This window comes from Helianthus annuus, chromosome 14, assembly GCF_002127325.2.
Source record: "Helianthus annuus cultivar XRQ/B chromosome 14, HanXRQr2.0-SUNRISE, whole genome shotgun sequence".
NCBI lineage: Eukaryota > Viridiplantae > Streptophyta > Magnoliopsida > Asterales > Asteraceae > Helianthus > Helianthus annuus.
Genome location: NC_035446.2, coordinates 150,748,950 through 150,771,705, shown reverse-complemented (window position 1 = coordinate 150,771,705; position 22,756 = coordinate 150,748,950). Strand labels below are relative to the sequence as shown.

Here is a 22,756-nt window from a genome sequence, read left to right as displayed (position 1 = left end):
GGCTTCCCCAGATGTCATCATCATTCTTCTTCGCACTATGTCAATCGGATACGAGGCTAGACCAGCTCCGTTTGTGATCAACCAACCGAGTGCAAAGCTAGCAAAGAAATTATCCTGTAGTAAAATTGACAACAAACCGCTCCCAAATCAGCTTATTTATGTATACACACACACACATATATAACAAAACTAACCTGCAATGATCCGGTGAGGAGAATTGGTTTGAGAGAGTCATACATTCCGAAATACAGACCACGGTAAACAAAAATACCGGCAACTGAAAGAGGAAACCCACGGTATAACCCAGCAATGTCGTCTGATGTGTATGTCTTCTTGTAAACGTTGATTAAACCGTTGAACTGCCTCTCGCCACCCTTCTTCGCTGACTTAGCGTCATAGACTAAACGTGTTCTAGCATAATCTCACCACCCTTCATTAGTGTTTTCACTTTCAGTGGTCTTTTCTTGCATCTCGCTAAGATGTCTCCTTCATCGATGGATGGCTACGTTGCCTTCTTCTTCAGGTGCACTGCCTTCTTCTTCAGGCGCGTTCCCATCTTGTTCTGGCGCGTTGCCCTCTTATTCAGGCGTGTTCCCATCTTCTTCATCACCTTTAGACTTCTGTAACAAGCTCTAGTACATGATATGCTTGCTGTTAGGATCAGAATCATCTTCGGGTTAACCTGTCAGCAAATTAAAATTCATTTTATAACTGTTTTCAAAAAGTTAGTTCATTTTTTCAATAACAGTACCTCAAGAATGTCCTCAGGCAATAAAAAAGATTGAGCATCCAGGCTTTCTTGCAACACTAATTATATATGTTGCATTTAACTTCTTATCCTCCTCTGCAATTTCGACAAAAAAGAAAAAAAAAACGTTACTTTCTTAAACTCAAATGCTTAACAACTTAGAGTTTTTAATAAATAGTTGCAGTTGTACGTAGGGTTTTTAATTCATCTCTTGTAATTCTTTTGAAGTTATATACATAGAAAAAAGTGTCTTATATGTGTGTTTAGTGTGTGTATAACCAGGCCTGATCCAACAGTAACTACATGTTTCAATCTATGTTTTTTCTTCAGGAAAAATCTACTAAAATGTAAGACAATTGTTAAGTGTGGTATACATTAACATAAGCGAACCTCTGCTTGGCGTCCAGCTTGGAATCGCACACCAGCTGCATCATTCATTATGATGCTTGATGCATTTTAAACAAGGACAAAACTGATCCATCACATTATAATATATAAATATGTAATCTAATTAAGGAAATTGAGCATGGGTAGTAGAGGCTAAAGAGTGAAGACTTACTGAGATGGATCGATTAAGCATAGAATCCAGACGTCATCGGATCTTTTGGAGTGATTACCGCAGAAGCTGGATTAGATTAGAGATGTGATTAGTTAATAATAGCTAATGATTAATGAGTTTTTATTGCTGATTGTTGTTAAGCTTACTCGGAATTAGAGAGCAGCGGAATTGCACAGAATCTCTTCTTCTTCGGCAGCCAAAACATGCAACGAGTCGCCATTCGCTCCTGAACCCTAAAAGGTGTGCCGGTGGCCGCCGCCGCAAGAGAAACCTGGAGGACAAAATTACATCATGTAACCACATTATAAAGGGGAGAATATTAAATCAACAATATGTGTATTTGCAAAGTGATGATGATGATATGTGCTCCTCCTACCTTCGGCCTTCCTGCACCAAAAATTTAGCGCACAATTTAAAAATGGACTAAAAATGTTAGTTTTGCATAGGGGTGCAAACGAGCCGAGCCCGAGCTCGACCAGGCTCGAGCTCGTTTAACATATAAAAGCTCGAGCTCGAGCTCGGCTCGATTTGAGCTTTATTTCTAAAGCTCGAGCTCGGCTCGAAAGTAATTTTTGAAGCTCGAGCTCGGCTCCGGCTCGACTAGGGCTCGACTCGTTTAGTGTTTATTAATTAATTTATATTAATTATAATTATTATTATACATATAATTAAGTTATTTTTTTATATTTATATAAATGGTAATTATTATTATATAAATATATGTTTAATATATTAATAAAAATATATAAAAAGAAAGTTCGTTTAGGCACGCGAGCCGGCTCGAGCTCAATAAGCGAAGCTCGGGCTCGTTTACTAAACGAGCTTGTTTTTTAGGCTCGGGCTCGAGCTCGAGCTCATTTAAGCTCGGCTCGTTTGAGCTTTTTTTCGAGCCGAGCTCGAGTAGCTCGGCTCGTTTGCAAGACACAAAGCAGTAAGAATTTTATTTGACCAATTGTTTTCTCTGCTGAGGCCATCCTATGAGATCTGTTTTTAAAGCCAAAGCACCAGCCACCAAGTTCACTGCAAGTGTATCTTGGTGCACTGGCCATAGAAAAAACAATGGATCAAATAAAGTGTGTCTAGATACATCATCAGAGGATATCATTAAGGGAGGTGATTTAACCCAGAACAAACTGTGTCCAAATCTTACGGCGGCCAGTGGGCCAAAGGCGGTCAACAAAGCGCCGTAAGCTACGGCGCTTGCCGTAGCTTACGACAAGCAGTAATCCCTTACGTCCTTTCTATACTTTTCTACGGCAGTGCAATTTTGAAGATGTTGGGACCGTAGCCTACGGTAGGGGTGTTCATCGAATCGAATATAGAATTTTCGAATTATTCGATTCGAATTATTCGAATAATTTTTATTTTTCCTTGAATTCGTATTCGATTCGAATTCGATTAAAATCTATCAAATTCGATTCGAATTCGTATTCGAATAAAAAACCCAATTCGTATTCGATTAAAAATTCGAATTTGAATCGAATTCGAATAAATTCGATTTGATTTAGATTCTTTAAAAACAAGTAAAAAACTATCAAAATAAAACATAAATTTTAAAGCAACCATAAAGCACGATATCATATTAAAACAGTTCCAAATAAAGTATCATTAATCTAAAATTCAAAACGAGAAGTCGGGTAGAACCACTCCATATTACAAGTTAATATTTTTTAGGGTTAGAAATTTATTGATAGATTTGTTACTTAGGTTTTAGTTATGGGTCATGTACTTGGTTTGGTAATGGGTAATTTTAATACTTGGAATAAATTTTGAAAATAATTTGTAGTATAGTCTAATAAAAGTTATATATGTATTATATATAAAAATAAAAAATAAAAATGTATAATTTTTATTCGAATTTCAAATCGATTCGAATTTGAAATTGTAAATTCGTATTCGATTTACTTGACTCGAATTGAATCGAATTCGAATTCTTATAATCGAAACGAATTCTTGATAATCGAATCGAATTTAAACGAATTTCAAATTTTTCGAATTCGAAACGAATTCTGAACACCCTAGCCTACGGCAGGGTGCCGTAGGCTACGGCGCTGAATGGTGTTGTTCTCCTTGTCTTTCATCAGAATGCTTTCTTCAAATCTTTGACTCCCAAACCTCTCGCATCCATTCGTGCCTCCTAAAACCCGCATTTTGAGCATTGTAACACATGCACATCAAATAATCTAGTGGTTACCAAGTTCAAGCAATTAACCGTGTATAGCATGGGATTTTAATCGTTTTAAGGCTCTTAAGGGTTGTCCTATGGACCACCCGTCACATCCCCACACTTACACGTTGCTTGTCCCAAACAATCCATTCAAAAATTATTTCAACCACAAGCGATCAATCATGCAAACCAAGCTAAGCGTGCCGTCCTTCTACTAACTTCTAATCATACCACAAGACACACCCCTCACAAGAACTCTCGGTGACCAGAAATATTAGCATATAATGCTAAACCACTCAATGCGTGTGTGTGTGCGACAATAAGCTTGTATAAAAATCAAGTCTACTCCTAACAATTGCTAAACATGCTTAAGAATCAAAGGAACTTACGGGTTGTAACGGGGCTAGGTGCGAAGGTAGGAAAATGGTGGATTACATATGAAAGAGCTAGTTGATTTGACCCGGTTTTTATTTCTACTACTAAACAAAGCAACATCAACTATATACAAAACATCATAAACTTCTCCACTTCTATTACTACTACATGCTTCTTTTTGCATTTTTCTCATGTTTTCTCCTTTATTTATTTATTTATTTATTTATTTATTTATCTTTTTATACTTCAAACTTCAACAATATATGCAAGAACATCAATATTACATACTAAATCTCCTAAACCGGGTCGTCTCAAAAGGTAAAATTTTGTAGGAAGTAGGCTGGGGTTACAATCGAATGGTCTAAGGCTCAAACATGGCTTTCTAAGGACCAAACCCCCACCCGTCACAATACCAAGCTCATATATGTAAAGTATGAGGTCCAACCCACCAATCCCGCACTCGCACACATCTAGACGAGGCTTCCTAAAAGTCCCCTATCATTTTCAAAAGCATGCTAATTTTAGGATTTAACAAGGATTCGTACACAAGTTCTATTAACACACTACACACACCGCCACTCAAACAAAGAAATATCAATAACAATCATATGTGGCACAAAATCTCACCAAGAAAAGACTAGGAATGGGTGTCGGTGTGTCAAGTGGAACAACATCAAGTTTTCAAATTTTGATAATTTCCGCTTGGATTTACAAAAAAATAAAAATAAAAAATTAAAATCGCAAAAATTTTCCCCATCCCCACACTTGGGATACATTGTCCCAATGTATGGTTTTGAGGGAAGGATCGCTTTTACCCAATCAACATTAGCTTCCGCTAATACTCTCAAATCCCAACTTTCTTTTTGTATATTTTTTTATATTTTTATAACTAAAAACACCACCAACTTTCACACCCCAACAAAAACACATCAACATCAAAACGCCACCCTACCTCCCAACCATAACATAAACATATGAGATAACAATATACACAAATATATAAAGGAACAGAACACGACCTGGCTAGTAGTACTTCGGCTGTGGAGGCCCGAAGATGGATGTCATCATATCATTCCACTCGCCAAAGCCAAATGCTCCGCTGCTACTGCTGCTTCCTTGATCGCCACTTTGACCCGCGCTTGTTGATAGCTCATGGCGTGTGGATCCACCCACTGAGAATGAAGCAATGGTGGGGTGGGACACGATGCACTATCATCATGTGGTGGCAATGTGGTATAGTCCACAACTGGCGGGTCCGCTTCAATAGGTTGGCCCGCATGCCACTGATCATGCAAGCGTCTTTGGCGGTCGTCTAAGTAGCGGTTGTTCACTTCTTCTTCTTCATGGGCATACATAATAGCACGGTTCCATTGCTGATTTCTATCGTAACTCTGCTTCAAGGCTCTCTCCATACTTGCCCCCATGAAAGTTTGCTGATCAAAGAGCATCTGGTTTGGTTCACTCCATTCACCAAAAGTGGGTGGCCGCCTCTGTTCAATAATTTGACCTATATTCCCCGAATGGGCCCAATAGGGATCATAGACCTGCTGTGCGTAATCAAATGCACTCCCCACATAACCAGATTGCACACCTGCTCCCTGAACTCCCGCTGGGCCAGCACCCCCTACCTGAGCATCAACCATGAACGTGTCTTCATGGTAGTCGTCATCACCACTAACTTCCTCATCTATCGTTTCGGGCTCATCAGCCTCATCCGGTCGTAACGGTCTCGTATCCACTTTAATGACTCTCCATCTCCTCCCATCTGTTTTCAGCTTATGATACCTCTCCGATTCCTTATACTCCCAACCTGGCCCCAGATTCTTGAGGTCAAATGGTCTAAACCTCTTGTAAGAACCTTTTTCATCACCTTTAATTGCCCCATATTTCTTCAGCAATGCTGTGATCAACCGGTAATGAGGCACAATCTTTCTTTCTCCACTATTTCTGCTCAACTAGATGTTGTTCAACACTAGAAATCGAAAGGGAACCTTGGGAGTACCATGCATCATCATATACAGGATCGGCACCTCTTGAAACCGAACCTCCATCTTGTCTGTCACACCCCCAAAATCCACTCGCGGAGTATCACCGCTTGGAGGCGTGACTGACCAAGATCAAGCCACCAAGCGGTGATACTCCGCGATTGGATTTTGGGGGTGTGAAATTGTCACCCCGCCTTGGGATAACATTGTACATGCACAATGTCAAAAACTTTGCTTCCATTCTCAAGTTGCGTCTATACAACTTCCCATGTGTCGTACCCGGAAGGAAAAGGTAATAAAGCATATTCTGCCATTGCGGATGCTGGTCGGGCTCGTGATAGAGATCTTTGAGACTCGGGTAGATATATTGATTTGATGGTTGGTCGTCAAACTTCTCTATTCGGCGCAATGATTCATAAGACATCTCAACTTTTACCCCGTTACACCATCCAACGAGCCTCATCTTGCTTGGGGCCTTAAACGGGGGACATTCGAGTGAGGCCACGCACTCTTGAATCTGAGTGTCATACATCTTCTTCACCTCGCCATCATAACACTTCAAAGCTGCACCCCAACCCAATTCCTTGAACTTTGCCGTTATCCCAAACGGCCCGAAATCGACCTCTCGGATCTCCTTTTCACAAATAAATGCTTCAGCCCGTTGCTTCAAATTGTTCATTTGCTCATGGAACAAATCCTCTCTCCATTCCGCGGGTTGGTCTAAGAGTGAACCGGATGTCCAATCCGGCTTAGGACCCCTTAGAGGTGCATCCTCCTCCGAATCCGGGTCACCAACCCGTGTCAATCTCCACCTCTTTGGTTGTTCCTCTTCCCTTTGCGGTTGGCTAGACGACCCTGCAACCGATTTACCTTTTGTCTTCACCATACCTACAAACATTCATAGACCACACAAGACAATTCAAGTTAGTTCAACTTCCCAATCTTCCCCACACTTGCTTCATGTTGTGGGTATTAATGTACAAAAACCAAAAGTTCATCCTTTCGAATAAAAATTCGCCATGATGTCTCTAAAATTCATATTTTTTTTTCAAAAATTATCACTAGACATCAAACACATTTATACCCATACATTCAACGGTTCACAACATCCTACCATCTATCTCATACAAGCAAGTGTGTAAGCAAAAACATAATGAAAACTTACAACCTCATGGTACTTCAAAGAATGACAAGAAATTGCATACCTTAGTGTGGTAGAAGATGAGAATAACAAGCTCTTGAAGTTCACACAAAAACCCACAAAAACCCCAAAATTAAAATTTTCGGCACCCCTATGCTTAAATCTGACCAAAAACAAAGGATTCTTCGAGATATGAGTATAAATCTAGAATCCTTGTGAAATTTCACCCAAGATGGACTCAAAAATCACTAGATTTGGACAACATTTGAGAGAGATATGAAGTTTTGAAGGTGATGAAGAACTAGGGTTCTTAGTGGAGAAGAAGAAAGAAAGAAATTGTGTGGATAGGGTGAATGATCGATGTGTGGTTGGGGAGAATTGGGAGTTTTTATTATTATTAAAGTATTATTATTATTATTAATTGTTTTCGAATATTTTTTTTTAATGTAATTGCTGACAGGAGGGACCATTTGTCCTCACTCGGTGCCGTAGCCTACGACACCCGTCGTAGGTACGGTGAGAACTGGGTGAAAAAGGGTATGCCGTAAGTAAGACAGTATGTTGTCGGCGTAGGGTTGTTTTTGTTTGGGAGCCGCCGTAAGCTACGCCCCCCACCGTAGCTTACGGCGGGTACTGGCATAAGGGGGGCGGTCAAAAGCTGTTTTATGTGTTTTTTTTAGCTTTTATAAATTTTTTATTTTTTATGTGTTTATAAATTTTCGAAAACATAAAAATTATCCCTACCCCCCGTTAAAAACCCGTGTTGTCTTCAACACTATGTTCGGAAATTCGTAAAAAATTTCCCCACACTTGTTTCGAAACCCGGTTTTAAACGGAACTTATTCAAACCGAAACAAACTAAACTAAATATTTACAAACACCAAACCTGGGCCTCTTTCAAGTTTCTTCGTCATCCAATGGGCGTAGAATGTAACCCACTTTGTCGAGCTCAAGATTGTTGATGTCGTTACCTTCCAAATACGGTTTGAGTCGATGCCCGTTCACCGTTTGTTGTTTATTTGTTTGTTCATCTTGTATATCGACATCACCGAATCTCCCCACTCTTCGGACAACATAAGGACCCATCCACTTGCTCTTGAGTTTTCCCACGAACATTTTCAACCTTGAATTATACAACCACACTTTTTGACCCACTTCGAAGTTCTTTTTCCTTATCTTTGCATCATGAACTTTCTTCAGTTTGTCTTTGTATGCGGATGCACACTCATAGGCTTGATCCCGTATTTCCTCAATCTCGTTCAATTGTAGCTTTCTCGCTCGACCCGCTTCGTCATAGTTTGCATTCACCGTTTTAATTGCCCAATATGCCCGATGTGCTAGCTCCATATGCAAATGACACCCCTTTCCATACACCATTCGATAAGGAGTTGTATCAAGTGGAGTTTTGTAGGCTGTTCGATAAGCCCACAATGCATCATCAAGTTTGGTCGACCAATCTTTTCTATCCGTTCTTACCGTCTTCATTAGAATCTCTTTAATTTGACGGTTGGACACTTCAACTTGTCCACTTGTTTGCGGATGGTACGGTGTAGCAACACAGTGATTCACATTGTATCTTTTTAACAATTTCCCAAAATTGAAGTTCTTGAAATGTGAACTGCCATCACTTATTATCACCCTAGGCACACCAAATCGAGCAAAAATATTGGATTGCACAAACTTACATACAACGGAATGATCATTGGTCCTCGTAGCGATAGCTTCAATCCATTTCGAAACGTAATCAACCGCAACCAATATATACAAAAACCCATTTGAGTTTGGAAAAGGACCCATGAAGTCTATTCTCCAAAGATCAAATACCTCCACCACCAAAATTGGTTGTAACAACATTTCATCCCGCTTCGAAATGCTTCCCACTCTTTGACAATTTATGCAATTTCGGGCATACTCGCAGGAATCCTTGAAAATCGTGGGCCAATAAAACCCACTAGATAGCACCCGATAACCTGTCTTATTCCCACTAAAATGCCCTCCACATGCCGATGAATGAGCATGGGTCAAAATTTCTAAAACTTCAGTTTCGGGAACACATCTTCGTATCACTTGATCGGGTCCGATTTTGAACAAATCCCGTTCATCCCAAATATACTGTTTCACTTGACTAAGAAATTGTTGTCGTCTCTTCTTCGTCCAATGATTCGGAATTGCACCTTTGGCCAAATAGTTCACGTAATGGGCATACCAAGGTGCAACAAAAGTAGAAACGACTAACAATTGTTCATCAGGAAACCGTTCATTAATTTCGCTCGGGTCATCAACACCTTCCAATGGGATCCGGGACAAATGATCCGCTACAACATTTTCACACCCCTTTTTGTCCCGAATCTCGAGATCGAAATCTTGCAACAAAAGCATCCAACGAATCAACCGGGGCTTTGCATCCTTCTTTTCCATTAAGTATCGAACGGCACTATGATCCGAATACACGATCACCTTGCTCCCCCAAATGTAGGATCTAAACTTGTCCAAGGCATACACCACCGCTAATAATTCTTTCTCGGTTGTGGTGTAATTCAGTTGCGCCTCGGACAAAATTTTACTTGCATAATAGATCACCACCGGTTTCTTGTCGACCCTTTGACCCAAAACCGCTCCAATGGTCGTGTCGCTAGCATCGCACATAATTTCGAACGCTTTGACCAATCCGGTGGTTGCAAGATAGGAGCCTTCACCAACTGTTCCTTCAACACATGAAACGCTTGCAAACATTCGTCAGTAAAATCAAATGGAACATCTTTCAATAATAGGTTGCATAAAGGTTTTGTAATTACACTAAAACCTTTAATAAACCTTCTATAGAACCCCGCGTGTCCCAAAAATGATCTCACCCCCTTAACATTCTTTGGTGGGGGTAGAGATGAAATTACCCGAATTTTTGCTTTGTCTACCTCCATTCCCCGGTCCGATATCACGTGCCCCAACACAATACCCTCTTTAACCATAAAATGGCTCTTTTCCCAACGTAGCACCAAGTTTGTCTCAACACACCTTTTTAAAACTCTTTCTAACTCATCGAGACAAGAGTCAAAACTTGGGCCAAAGATGGAAAAATCATCCATAAACACTTCAAGAGATTCCCCAACCATGTCCGAAAATATACTCATCATACATCTTTGGAATGTGGCAGGGGCGTTACATAGTCCAAATGGCATTCGCCGAAAAGCAAATGTACCATATGGACATGTAAACGTGGTTTTGTGTTGGTGGTCCGGGTGAATAGCAATTTGGTTATAACCCGAGTACCCATCCAAAAAACAATAGTATTTTTGACCAGAAAGTTTTTCAATTATTTGGTCAATGAAGGGTAACGGGAAATGGTCTTTGGAGGCAGCGACATTTAATTTTCTATAGTCAATGCAAACTCGCCACCCGGTTACCGGGCGGGTGGCAATTTGCTCACCTTGTTCATCTTTTATTACCCGGATGCCTGATTTTTTAGGCACTACCTGAGTCGGACTTACCCACGCACTGTCCGAAATGGGATAAATGATCCCTGCATCCAACCACTTGATTACATCCTTCTTGACCACCTCTCTCAAGTTCGGGTTCAACCTTCTTTGTGTTTCACGGGTCGGCTTTGCATCTTCACTCGTAATGATTTTATGCATCACAATGGATGGACTAATACCCTTTAAATCGACTATTGTCCACCCGATTGCCGCCTTGTGAGCCTTCAACACCCCTATCAACTCCTCTTCTTGAGCCACCGCCAAATTAGAAGCAATGATCACCGGTAATGTGTCATTCTCCCCCAAAAATGCATACTTTAAGTGCTTTGGTAGCTCTTTCAATTCCACACTTGGTGGACATTCCAAAGAAGGCTTTGTGCCCGAATCAATTTCCACCGGTAGAGTGTCTATTTGGTGGGTCCATGGCGGTCTTCCTTCTTTCACCGCAAGAGCCTCTTGATCCTTCTCTTCCTTTTCAAAATCACATGCATGCACCTGCAAAGACATATCACAAACACAAGAACCCAAAATCTCTTCCTCGAACTCCTTCGGGTCATATCAATCTATGAAATCTGCTAGAAAACACTCATCAACATAAACGTTAGTACCATTAGTAAAAACATTTAATCTCATCTTTCTATTACCGAATGTCATGTCGACCGTACCATATCGACAATCAATAACGGCATGTGCGGTGTTTAAAAACGGCCGACCCAAAATAACCTTTTGTTGTTGAATTGGGTCCGCGGATGAGTATTCTAACACAAGAAAATCCACGGGATAATAAAACTCATCAACCTTAACTATCACATCCCGTACAATACCCTGAGGAAGTTTGTGAGACAAATCGGCTAATACCACCGTTGTCTAAACCCGTTTCAATGGACCAAAGTCGTATTGGTCATATAACCCCCCCCCCTCCCGGTAGGATACTTACTCTGGCTCCAAGATCCAATAACGCCCTTGCAGTTTGAAAATTTCCCACTTGGATGTTTATGAGAGGCGTTCCCGAATCTTGTAGCTTAGGAGGAAGATCTCCTGTCAAGACCACACTTACCCGCTCCGTCAAGTCTACCAATTTAGGCACTTTTTGTTGCCTCTTTTGGGTACACAATTCCCTTAAAAATTTGGCGTAAGCGAGTACCTGTTTGATTGCTTCAAGTAAAGGAAGATTAATTTTGACTTGTTTAAAAACCTCCCACATTTCCTCTTTTTGAGGACCCCGTTTTGAAATGAAAATTTTCTTACCCGGATCTAACAAAGCCGAGGGAAATGGTACTTGACTAGATCCCTCACCCTCATTTATCTTTACTTAAAACGCAAACTAACTTAATTATGCCTTTGGAGTGTATAGTTCATTGCGGCTAAGGTGTGAATTTGTTATGTAGTTACTTAAAACATATGCACCAACTTCATTCTGATTCGTTTGCGCTTGACTTTATTTTTTTGGTATGTTACGTATTATGAATGCTTGGATCGTTCTCATTTCATAACTATTTGTTGGGAATAAGAACCTGATTATTAGTTAAGAGAAAAAAAAAAGCAACGATGGCCAAATACTCAATTCTTGTCAAAACGTCAACGTTGGTAAAAAGTCAACAATAGTAAAAGAGTTAATGCTAGCCATGGAAATGTTTGGCTGCTAGAAGATAATGTTATAAGGGAAAAAATCAACTTGATGTGATTAGTATAGATATATTGTATTGCTTGCATTATCATAAATGTATAGATATGTATATGTTGGTTTTTGATACCAATTATAGGCCCAAGTTTAGAAGATGTATTGTTTTATGGGCCCAAGTTGAGAAGTTGTGTTGTTTGATATATCCAATTGGGCCATTTGTGGCATGGATGGAATCTAGGAAAAATTGGGCCCGTAATTCATTCATATTTGTTTAGGGCTCAGTTTGGGGTTGAATTCCCAAATAGTCATAATCCCTTCTATTTAAGCTCGCTAAGTTCCGTCAATGTGGATCTAGGGTTCATACAGTTACCAAATCCAAATGTTCTGATCCATTGTTTGGTAACGAGCGGAAGGCAAAAACCTTGAAGACTTGTAACCCATGGCGTTTGATTTCTATATAATTATTTGCTTCCCTTTGAAGCATCCGGACGACGTTTTTCTCTGCTTTAGATTCAAAAACACGTTCAAGATCGTGTGTTGTTCATCCTGATTGGCTGATCCATTGTTTTAGGTAAGATCGTTACCTAAGTTTTTTGGAAAATTTATAAATTGCTTTTACTAATTTTAATTGCATCATACTTTTGGCTAGGGATGGGGATTAGGTTTGAATCATGCTCTAAAAATCTGAAATTTCAGTTACTTTAGAACAAGATTCAGACCAAAAATTTCAAATTTCAATTTTGAGCAAACCAAAAACATTTTACTAACTCTTTAAAATCCTCTAAAAATGTCCCTTTAATTTCAGTAAGATGAAGTATTTAGAAATTAAAAAATTACATTGTTTTCATTATCCATACAAATAGATATTTCAATTTTATTAATTATATTAAAAATGTTTGTACACATCACATTGTATTATTAACACAGGTCTGATGGGTATTAGCACTAGTATTTCACAAACAATTTTTGGCCCAATAAGACTCGCACCAATACAATATTTTGAGCCCGTAAGCCTTATGCCAACATGCATGCCCCCCCCCCCCTATATATCCACCACCTTCTGTAAAACCATTATACGATGTCACCGCTACTGCCATCATCACTCAGATAGAATCCAGTATTTAGATCCATGACACCACTGCTAAGGTTTTTTGCTATATGAATTTTAGGTCTGGTGTTTTGGATAGTGTCACAAAAAAAGCTGACGGAGTTTGGGCGGGAAAACAAAAGAATTGTAGCCCTCATCTTCTAACATGCGCCCAAATTATTTTCATTTATTATAGATAAAATAATAAAAATAGATTAGTCTGCATGTTCCATAAACAGTTTTAGCCCAATAAGCCTCATACTAAAACAATATTCTGACCCAATAAGCCGTTCATAATAAAACATAAGCAATATTCTGACTCAATAAGCCGTTCATAGCTGTGCCTTCATGTGCTTAAATTCAAAGACGTGTTTAGCATTCATCACATGGATGCATTTTAATTTGTTTGCCCACACTTACATCTCAATTATTAATTAAGGCGGGATTTGACAATTTGTTTTTTTTTGTTTGTTATAGACGAAGGGAAGGATGAGAAGAAACAGCTGCAGCACTTTTCTCTATTTGGTGGCGGCTTATATAACAGTATCAGCGCTGTTCGCTGGAATCCTTCTAATCAAGATGAGGTGCGTTTTAACTGCATTTTCTTTATAATTTTCCCTTTTCCTATACAAAAGTACATGTTTTATACTCTAGTATATTACAATAATTATATTTACTGCAGTTTGTTTTCAGTAATTTAGTGAAGTCACATTTTTCCAAAAGCAATCGTTATGTGCACAATTGATTTTCATTAAAGAAGTTTCCTTCTCTATATAGTTATGAAACCTAAGACTTTCAATGAATATAAGAATGCTGCTTTTGGTGTAGCATATGCTGTTTTGGTCTTGCTATTATACGTTGTACCATTGTAAGGGGTGTGATTTAACGCTTGAGTTCAACAGATTGCATATACATCCCCGATGAACTTACTATCTTTGACATTGGGTATTCCCAAGAAGTTCAGGTATGTTTTTTTCCTTTCAGTTCTCATGATATGGAAATACTCATTTTTAGCAAGTCATTTGCCAACCAAACATAGTATTTACAACATAAACTTCCAAAGAGAATCCTAATAACTTCAGTTTGTCCTGTTTATAAATCTGAAGGTACTAAGTAGGAGGCCTCCTGCAAGTGTTTTTGTGTCCAAGGGCTTATCTGATATAGCCTTTCTAAATGATGGGACAAGGTTCGAATAAAACTCCTTGATATTTATTAATAACTAAAAACTTAGTAATCACTGCATGCTTTTTTAATATTTTTGTCACAGTTTTATTAATTGAATTGACAAGTGTACCTGTCATGATACGTTGAATAGGGTACTTGCTTCTGACATAAGTGGAGCAATAAGTATGTGGGACAGAAGAGCGAGTGTGCATCCACAAAGGGTGCTCACAACTAAGAAGAGAATCGGCCTTACTAGCATCCAGTCACTTGGAGATCAAGTATAAAAAATTACATATTTAATATACATTACAACAAATATGTGTTACATATTCATTTTTGTGGAATATTAACTTTCTCCAATTGCATCTATCAACACTTACCTCATATTTATGTATCAGTGTGTATATGGTGCTAGTGAGAGTGGGTTTATATATATATATGGGATCTACGTAGACTACGCGGTGGAAGATCATCAACTGTTTTTCAAAGTGACAAGGAGGTTGTTTATCTTTTCTGCTTTTATAAATTTCACATAAGTTGAAATAAATTCTTCGTTGATAATAAACGTCTTCCCTGGCAGGTACACTCTTCTCCTCTAACATCAGTAAACTTAGAACCTATGCTGAACGAAATTGGACCTTTAGTGGTATGAGAAGTTATTATTACACCTTTTTCTTATTTTATTTCAAATCTGCTTTAATTAATTGGGTTTATATTCTTTTGATTCATGTATGTTGTATGGTGCAGGAACAATCAAGAACTTATATCCGACGAAAGGGAATACAGTCAATCAACATTAATTCATCCTGTCCATATCAGCTGGGATTCCATCTTAATGATGGTTGGTAAGTTAGTTAAGAAATAAATTCATTTGTCGTTTAAATACCTTTGATGTCTTCATCAATGTGTTTCTTTTGTATATTTTTTTCTTTTGTGTTTTAAAGTGACCTTGTTGCTATATGAATTTTAGGTCTGGTGTTTTGGATATGCATAATTACCGAGTGTCACATATCCATTGCCCTCCCCTTCCTCCTTGGATGTTAGTCTTTCTAAGTTTTTCTATGTTCTTTACATGTTCTTTTTCGTTATATATTTTCATAATTCAAAGTTCGTAATATCTAGCATGTTTGTTTATCAAATTAGGAAATCATGTATGTTGTATGGTGCCGGATTCCCTCTATCCGCCCCCAAGGAAACCCGCATGGCTTCCTGAACATTCAGTAAGACATTTATTTTTACCTATTTAGCTCCATGACACCACTGCTAAATTCCCAGCATCAAATTCAATAATTGCGCTATGTGTTTATTATTTAATTCGTTACTGGAAAGAAGCATGTATGTTTGAGTTAGTACATACCTATGTGCAGATATATGCAGTTGCGTCAACATCTAGCAATGGACTTCACCTTTTAGATTTTTATCCACCCAGCAGCTCCCCATGCCATGTAGATTATGAGTAAGAAACGTCCCACCTTTTCTTTTACCATCAAAGCTAAACTTTGATCTTATTTTTAACTGCCATTATTCCTGTAGTGATTCAAAGAGTCATCGGGAGACTGTCAAGCATAAGCAAAGCGTTTTTGTGCCGCTATCTAAACGTGTTACATCTTGTGCCATTCATCCGCTTAATGGCACCATTGTTGCTGGAACCATGGTGGGTATACGGACAATCATACATACATACATACTGCACTCTTTTATATTGTTTTCCATTTTTAATGAATGCGTTGTTAAGGCTAATGTAACAATTAATGATGTTTTTTGAATAGAATGCATCTTTATTAACGATTTCCCAAAAGCACCTTTGCAAGAAAGGAGATGGTGAAGATGGGCAATCATGAAAGAGGATAGACCCTGGAACTACAAATGTATGTATGTAATACAAGCATACAGCTATATCCATATAAAATACAATTACATGATATGATGTTTGTAATACAAGCAAGCCACTACATCCATATACAATACATGATATGATGTGCAGGGAGTAGAGGTGTTGTTGAGGGTGGAATATATGTTGTGGTGTATTACAATGTAAAAAAATTCACATTAAGGAAAATGTTTTTGATTGAATCTCTCTCTACCATATGGAATATAATGATTCTTTTTATTTTATCATGTGTGCCTTGTATGTGACAATATTTAACATAGCTATTTAATAGTCATCATATTTGAAATTTAATGATTATTTACTACGAAACATTTAGGAATCGATAGAAGGGAAAGTAACTGTGATGAATATCATATAGTTGTCAATTGGTAATAGTTGAAGGGCTCAGTTGTAGCTTTGTGATCAACGAATAACTAACTTGTAGTTGGTCCTAAATATGCTATTCTCTCAATTGTACTTTATATCAGATATGGAATGAGAAGCACCTAACTTTGAATTGAATCTATCTATTCTATCTGAATTCTTTCTGAACTTTGTCCTCCAACATTGCTATAAGAGCTGACGGTCGACGGACTCCATTGTTATAAGATTTCTTACCTCAACCTCATAATATCAACATCATTATCTTTTGTTATGAATTTCTCAACTTCAACTTCACCACTTCACGAATAAAATGAAGTCTAACATTAATATGCTTTGTTCATTCACGGAACATTTTATTTTAATACAATTGAACTGCCCCTGGTTATCACACCTAACCACATCATCTTTAAACTTCGTCCCCAATTCCTGCCCAAATGATCTTTGTCTAGGTGATTGTTTCAACCCATAAAATGATCTTTTCAATAAACAGACCATATCTTCCTTTCCTGGTTCTTCAAATCCCAAAGGTTGGCTCATGTATTTCTCTTCTAGATTACCAGGCAGAAAAACTGTTTTAACATCCAATTGTTCTAGCTCTAAATCAATGACTGCAGTAAGACCTAGCATTATTTTGATTGAAGACTGTTTAACAACAGGGGAAATATCTCACTATAGTCTACACCTAATCTTTGTGTAAACCCTTTAGCTACTAATCTGGCTTTGAATCTTGGGCCTTCAACTTCTGGAATTCCTTCAACTCCATTTATATGGTATAACTTTCTGCCCCATAGGTTCTCAGTCAATACCCAAGTTTGATTATTATGTAGTGACTTGATCTCATCTTTGATAACTTCCTTCCACTTCTCTTTTTCTTTTGAAGTAATTGCTTTTTTGAAAGATAAAGGTTCATTAGAATCTTCCATTTCAACTGCCATAAACACATAAGCTGAAATATCCTCCTGATGGGTTGGTAAAATTCCTTAGCTTAATGGTTTTAATTTCGGTTAATTGGTTAATTACACGAAGTTACTTTCTAGAATACACTACTTTGATATGGTTTGTGTTTTGCAGGCATTGACGGGTTTAAGGTGCATTTTGGAGAATTACTGAAGCCTTGGGCGGATGCTAGAGAGAACATAATTGAAGAAAATGCAAAAAGAGGCAAAACTGAGCTAAACTCTGCGCTAGAAACAGTCCAAACTTCATTTTGGCTTATCCTGAGCTAGAAAATGAGTTTCGGGGCTTATAATATATGCATTTGGGGTAGCTCGACGAGACGAATCAAAATATTAGGTTTTGAAAGGCAAGAAATTGTCGCATTATCTGCTGCACACTGGCTGATTGGTAAAAACGGGATTTTTTAGAGAAAAAGTCAATTTTGGAAAAGGGGGAGTTACACTTTGTTATTCCTTCAACTTCCATTCATTGGAAAAAAAAAAAAAAAAAAAAAACACTTCATCTTCATCCATTCTCCACCATCCAAACCCTAACCCCTAACCCTCAACTCTCCTTCAAGACTCAAGATTATGGTTCGGTGCTCGTATTCATCCTACGGTGATCGTGCCTCTTCGACCATGAACGACCATGAACGGTTAGTCTCTTCGGTTTCACCCCGGTATAGATTGTTGTAAGAATTTCTAGGGTTTATAAATTTGTATTTTCATGTGATTTTGTGACAAATTGTTTAGTATTTGAAACCTTTGATAGTTGTCGTGCATTTGAATTGAATTTGTGAATTGTCGAATGATTATAAAATTTGACTTTGCGAAATCAATTTGTGCACTTATGCCTTATCGTAGGTTAGGATTTACATGTCCGAGGTAACGAAGTGCATTACGGTCCGTTGTCTATGACGTCGATAACAATTGGCACCTAAGCTTCGTGATAGTAATCCGTTAATCAATATATGCAATTGAATCAAGTTAAAACACGTAGGAACCCTAGGTCTTGAAATAATCGAACCGGGTGTGTAACTTGTCTCTAATTTCTTGTTTTAATCATTTAGTAATTTAGTTACAATTTTAGTTAATCACAAGTGTTTTAGATAATACCAATTGTCGGGTCACTCCGATTTATTTTCCAACCTAATAAACTTAAAAAAAATTAGCAATCTTCATAATCACATTGTACATTTTTGTAAATAGTCTAACTAGTCGAACAGGTCGTGCAATACTGACCACAAGCTCTTCGTGGATTCGATACCCAACTTACCCTAGCTACCTAGGTTTAATTGGGTTTTTGACTGATCGGGACGACGACACGGTCACGTCAAAATGGCGCCGCTGCCGGGGAGCTAGTGCGCTTAGTATTGCATTATTCGTTTGATTTGTTTATATTGGGTAGTTTTAAATCTTAAAAAAATTAATTTTAGTTTTTAGTATGCTTTCTTTTTTTTTCTATTTGATTTTACTTTGGGTAGTCGACTTTTGTCTGTACAGGTATATGTTTTGCAAGCACCTTATTTCACCATGAATTGGGTAGATGATGACCCATGTATATGTTGTGGGAGCAACTGTCACTGGGTTGAGGATTGCCCGACGTTTGAAGTTAAATACGGAAATCGTGGGAGGTATTGCTCTGAATATAGGCGAGAAAAAGGATATGTGAGGGTTTGCTATGATGATGACGGGATACCCTTCTGTTATCCCAACTTTGAACCACCTCCACCACCAGAGCAAGAAAGCGAAGATTACCAGTCATGCGCTTGTTGTGGAAAAGTTCACATACATGAAGATTGCCTAGTGTTTTGGAAAGATCTAGTGTTTTGGAAAGGAAAAATAAAGTCCGGTTACAAGCCACCTTCATATCAGGGATACCATCAGTCAAATGTCATCAACAATTATGAGCCAAAGTGGGATTATGATAGTTATGAACCCGAGATGCCACGTTTCCCAAGTTACCAGGAGGAGTATGACGACTATTATTATGAATACCCTCAGCTAGCATACGAGGAGCCTCAAGATTCAGTAAACTCTAAGTTTGATGCAATCATGGACTTGATGGTGGAAATGAAAAGGGAAGACGAGATAAGAAACAAATCATTTGAGGCTTTGGTTGTGCAAGTTGGTAAACTAACTGAGGAGTTGCCCAACTTAGACGGGAACAAGAGGTGTTGACTAGTGGTACCATGGTAGATGGTGATGTGGTGGAAGAGGTTATGGATCTTCCAAAGCAAGATAACGAGTGTTTAAATTTAAATGAAGACATAACACCTTTCAAAGAAGTAGTAACAGAGGTAATCGTAGTGTATCCTGACTATGATAAAGTTGGGGAAAAGAGCGTGAGATTGAAGGAAAGAAAGGTGAGATGGCAAGATCTCGCTCAAGCTATCATGAAGTGGCCCCACATAAGTGTTTCAATTTTCATACCAATCGTTTGGATGCAAATGTGGAACTGGCAAGTCAACTACCGAGCGCATGTTGGAAACTCGGTAGGCAAATGTTCACTTCGACCACCATGAGAGACAAATCAGGTATATGGTTGTTGTAGAGTTTGTACTATTATTCATTTTATTTTTTTTCTTAGTTAAATGAACGTTGTGGGTGTATTCCCTACATAACCCTCACGAGACCTACTCGTCCTCACGAGCTATCGTGAGGTTTAAAAGGGCTTGCTGCATACGCTGAATGCAACCGTGATTCCTACGAAAGTGAGTTAGGTTTATTGTTGTTGTAAAATATTTTTTCCCACATAAATTAAAGTAAATTATTGTATGGCTTGGTAATATTTTCATAAAAGTGGTAAAACTAGGTTGCTAATAAATTTTAATGGTTGTGAGAAGCATACTTCTACACAAGGGTTAAGATTTGTAGGTACATTATGTCCGTGGGACGATCGCTTTCTTGAAGAGAAGAAGAGCACACGAGGAATGAGCTCAAAAATCAGGTGCATACGTTTCTTTTTACTTTTGTTTTTTAGTTAGCAAATAAGTGGATTGTAAATTGTATTTTATTTTCCGGGGTGAAATTTTGGGGAGGTTAGCCGTGTCACATCCCTTGTGCGTTTTAAAAACTCTAGTTCTTACACATTGAGGACAATGTTTACCTCAAGTGTGGGGATGGGGGAGTAGTAAAAGTTTTTTATTTTTGACCTGTTCATTTAAACACTACAAATTGAGTACAATGTTTACCTCAAGTGTGGGGATGGGGTAAAATTTCAAAATTTTTTCAAAATGTCTTTGTTTGAAGCGATCTAAAAAGCACAAGTAACTAAGTTAACGAGGGATGACACAACCCATTTGGTCTTTTGTCATGGTCAAGTTCAAGTTAATAGCATGACGGGTATTTAGCGGGTGGTTATTTGGGAGTAATTCGCCTAAGAAACTAGCACATCATGCATGTCACATACCATACCCTTTATATATGTGAGGTTTTGAACCACTTTTACATCATAGAATTACATATTTATGTTTCTTTGTTTGAGTGGACCATTAGTCACGTATCGTAGAACTTGCGACTTTTGATCCATTTGAGACCATAGACCGAATACAAGCACGAGAATGATTAAGGCATTAGGTGAACCTTTTCTTTTAAAACCATCTATCTATCCTTACCCAAATAAATCCCCTAGTCGCCCACTTTGAGCCTAAACCTTTCGTTTGACCACCCTTTAGCCCATAACCTTAAACCTTTTCTTTTAATCCCGTGTGATGGAAATTCGATTATAGGAGTCAAGTTTGTATAGTTGTGAATTGTTTGCTTGCAAAAAAAAAAAGGAGAAAAATCAGAAAATGTTACGAAAAAGAATAGAAAATTGTTGAGAAAAGAACAAAAATATGTGTTCTTAGTTTGAGAAATAAAAGGCGAAAAATTGTTGCCTTCTAGTTTGATTTTGGTAGTTAGTCGTGCTTAGAAGAGTTATTTTGTAATAAAAATCAAATTTTCATCACTTTAGCCACTTTAAAATATCCTATTTCCTACATTTAGCCTAGCCCCGTTACAACCCTTGCAAAGACCTTATGACTTGTGCTTACTATTCGTGTTCGATGGTGGAAAATGATTGAGTTGCAAGCCTATGCGGGTACGTGTTATATTCGGTTTTGAGTGATTACTTTAAAAGTTCTAAAACATCATTAAAATTAGCCAACTTGTAAACCGAGTGGAGTGAACATTGTGAGGGATATGTATGAATTGCGAGTTTTAAGGGCGGGTTAATCTTGGATAACTACTTTAACATGATTAATCATTTATTGCTAAATATGTCGAAAATTGTAAAAAGTTTGAACCGTGCATGACAATAGACCTTAACCTTAGTCTCGGGAATGGGGAGTGTGTTTTTTGTTCGACCCACGTGAAAGTGAAAAACAGATTTGCTTGAGGGCAAGCAAAAGACAAGTGTGGGGATGTGATGGGTTGGTAAAATTCCTTAGCTTAATGGTTTTAATTTAAGTTAATTACACGAAGTTACTTTCTAGAATACACTACTTTGATATGGTTTGTGTTTTGTAGGCATTGACGGGTTTAAGGTGCATTTTGGAGAATTACTGAAGCTTTGGGCGGATGCTAGAGAGAACATAATTGAAGAAAATGCAAAAAGAGGCAAAACTGAGCTGAACTCTGCGCCAGAAACAGTCCAAACTTCATTTTGGCTTATCCTGAGCTAGAAAATGAGTTTCGGGGCTTATAATATATGCATTTGGGGTAGCTCCACGAGACGAATCCAAATATAAAGTTTTGAAAGGAAAGAAATTGTCGCATTATCTGCTGCACACTGGCTGATTGGTAAAAACGGGATTTTTTAGAGAAAAAGTCAATTTTGGAAAAGGGGGAGTTACACTTTGTTATTCCTTCAACTTCCATTCATTGGAAAAAAAAAACACTTCATCTTCATCCATTCTCCACCATCCAAACCCTAACCCCTAACCCTCAACTCTCCTTCAAGACTCAAGATTATGGTTTGGTGCACGTATTCATCCTCCGGTGATCGTGCCTCTTCGACCATGAACGGTTAGTCTCTTCGGTTTCACCTCGGTATAGATTGTTGTAAGAATTTCTAGGGTTTATGAATTTATATTTTCATGTGATTTTGTGACAAATTGTTTAGTATTTGAAACCTTTGATAATTGTCGTGCATTTGAATTGAATTTGTGAATTGTCGAATGATTATAAAATTTGACTTTGCGAAATCAATTTGTGCACTTATGCCTTATCGTAGGTTAGGATTTACATGTCCGAGGTAAC

General features: G+C 38.1%; 1 protein-coding gene, 1 long non-coding RNA gene and 1 pseudogene across 4 annotated transcripts; 1 reads left to right on the top strand and 2 right to left on the bottom strand.

Annotated features, from left to right (window-relative positions):
• The window catches only part of LOC118486583, a 129,828-nt pseudogene that overhangs the window by 41,480 nt on the left and 65,592 nt on the right, over positions 1-22,756 (bottom strand).
• Positions 311-1,685, bottom strand: LOC118486716. 3 transcript variants are annotated; one of them, XR_004879632.1, is made up of 5 exons: positions 1,454-1,685; positions 1,308-1,373; positions 1,123-1,220; positions 752-844; positions 311-682 (listed from the first exon to the last, which is right to left on the bottom strand). It is a non-coding gene; the product is annotated as an uncharacterized LOC118486716 (long non-coding RNA). The 3 variants fall into 3 exon arrangements; XR_004879631.1 differs by having other exon boundaries at positions 1,139-1,220; XR_004879633.1 differs by lacking the exon at positions 1,123-1,220.
• Positions 15,463-16,327, top strand: LOC118486714. Its single transcript, XM_035983372.1, has 4 exons — positions 15,463-15,543; positions 15,691-15,779; positions 15,857-15,977; positions 16,093-16,327. The coding sequence occupies exons 1-4, from the start codon at positions 15,484-15,486 to the stop codon at positions 16,162-16,164; spliced, it is 342 nt and encodes a 113-aa protein (XP_035839265.1). The 5' UTR covers positions 15,463-15,483; the 3' UTR covers positions 16,165-16,327.

What these genes read in the sequence shown, in the direction of transcription:
- LOC118486714 (XM_035983372.1), top strand. Translation starts at nt 15,484, where the DNA reads ATGGTGCCGGATTCCCTCTATCCGCCCCCAAGGAAACCCGCATGGCTT. An exon ending in CATGGCTTCCTGAACATTCA is followed by an intron (nt 15,544 to 15,690) that starts GTAAGACATTTA and finishes ACCTATGTGCAG; the next exon opens with ATATATGCAGTTGCGTCAAC. An exon ending in CCATTGTTGCTGGAACCATG is followed by an intron (nt 15,978 to 16,092) that starts GTGGGTATACGG and finishes TTTTTTGAATAG; the next exon opens with AATGCATCTTTATTAACGAT.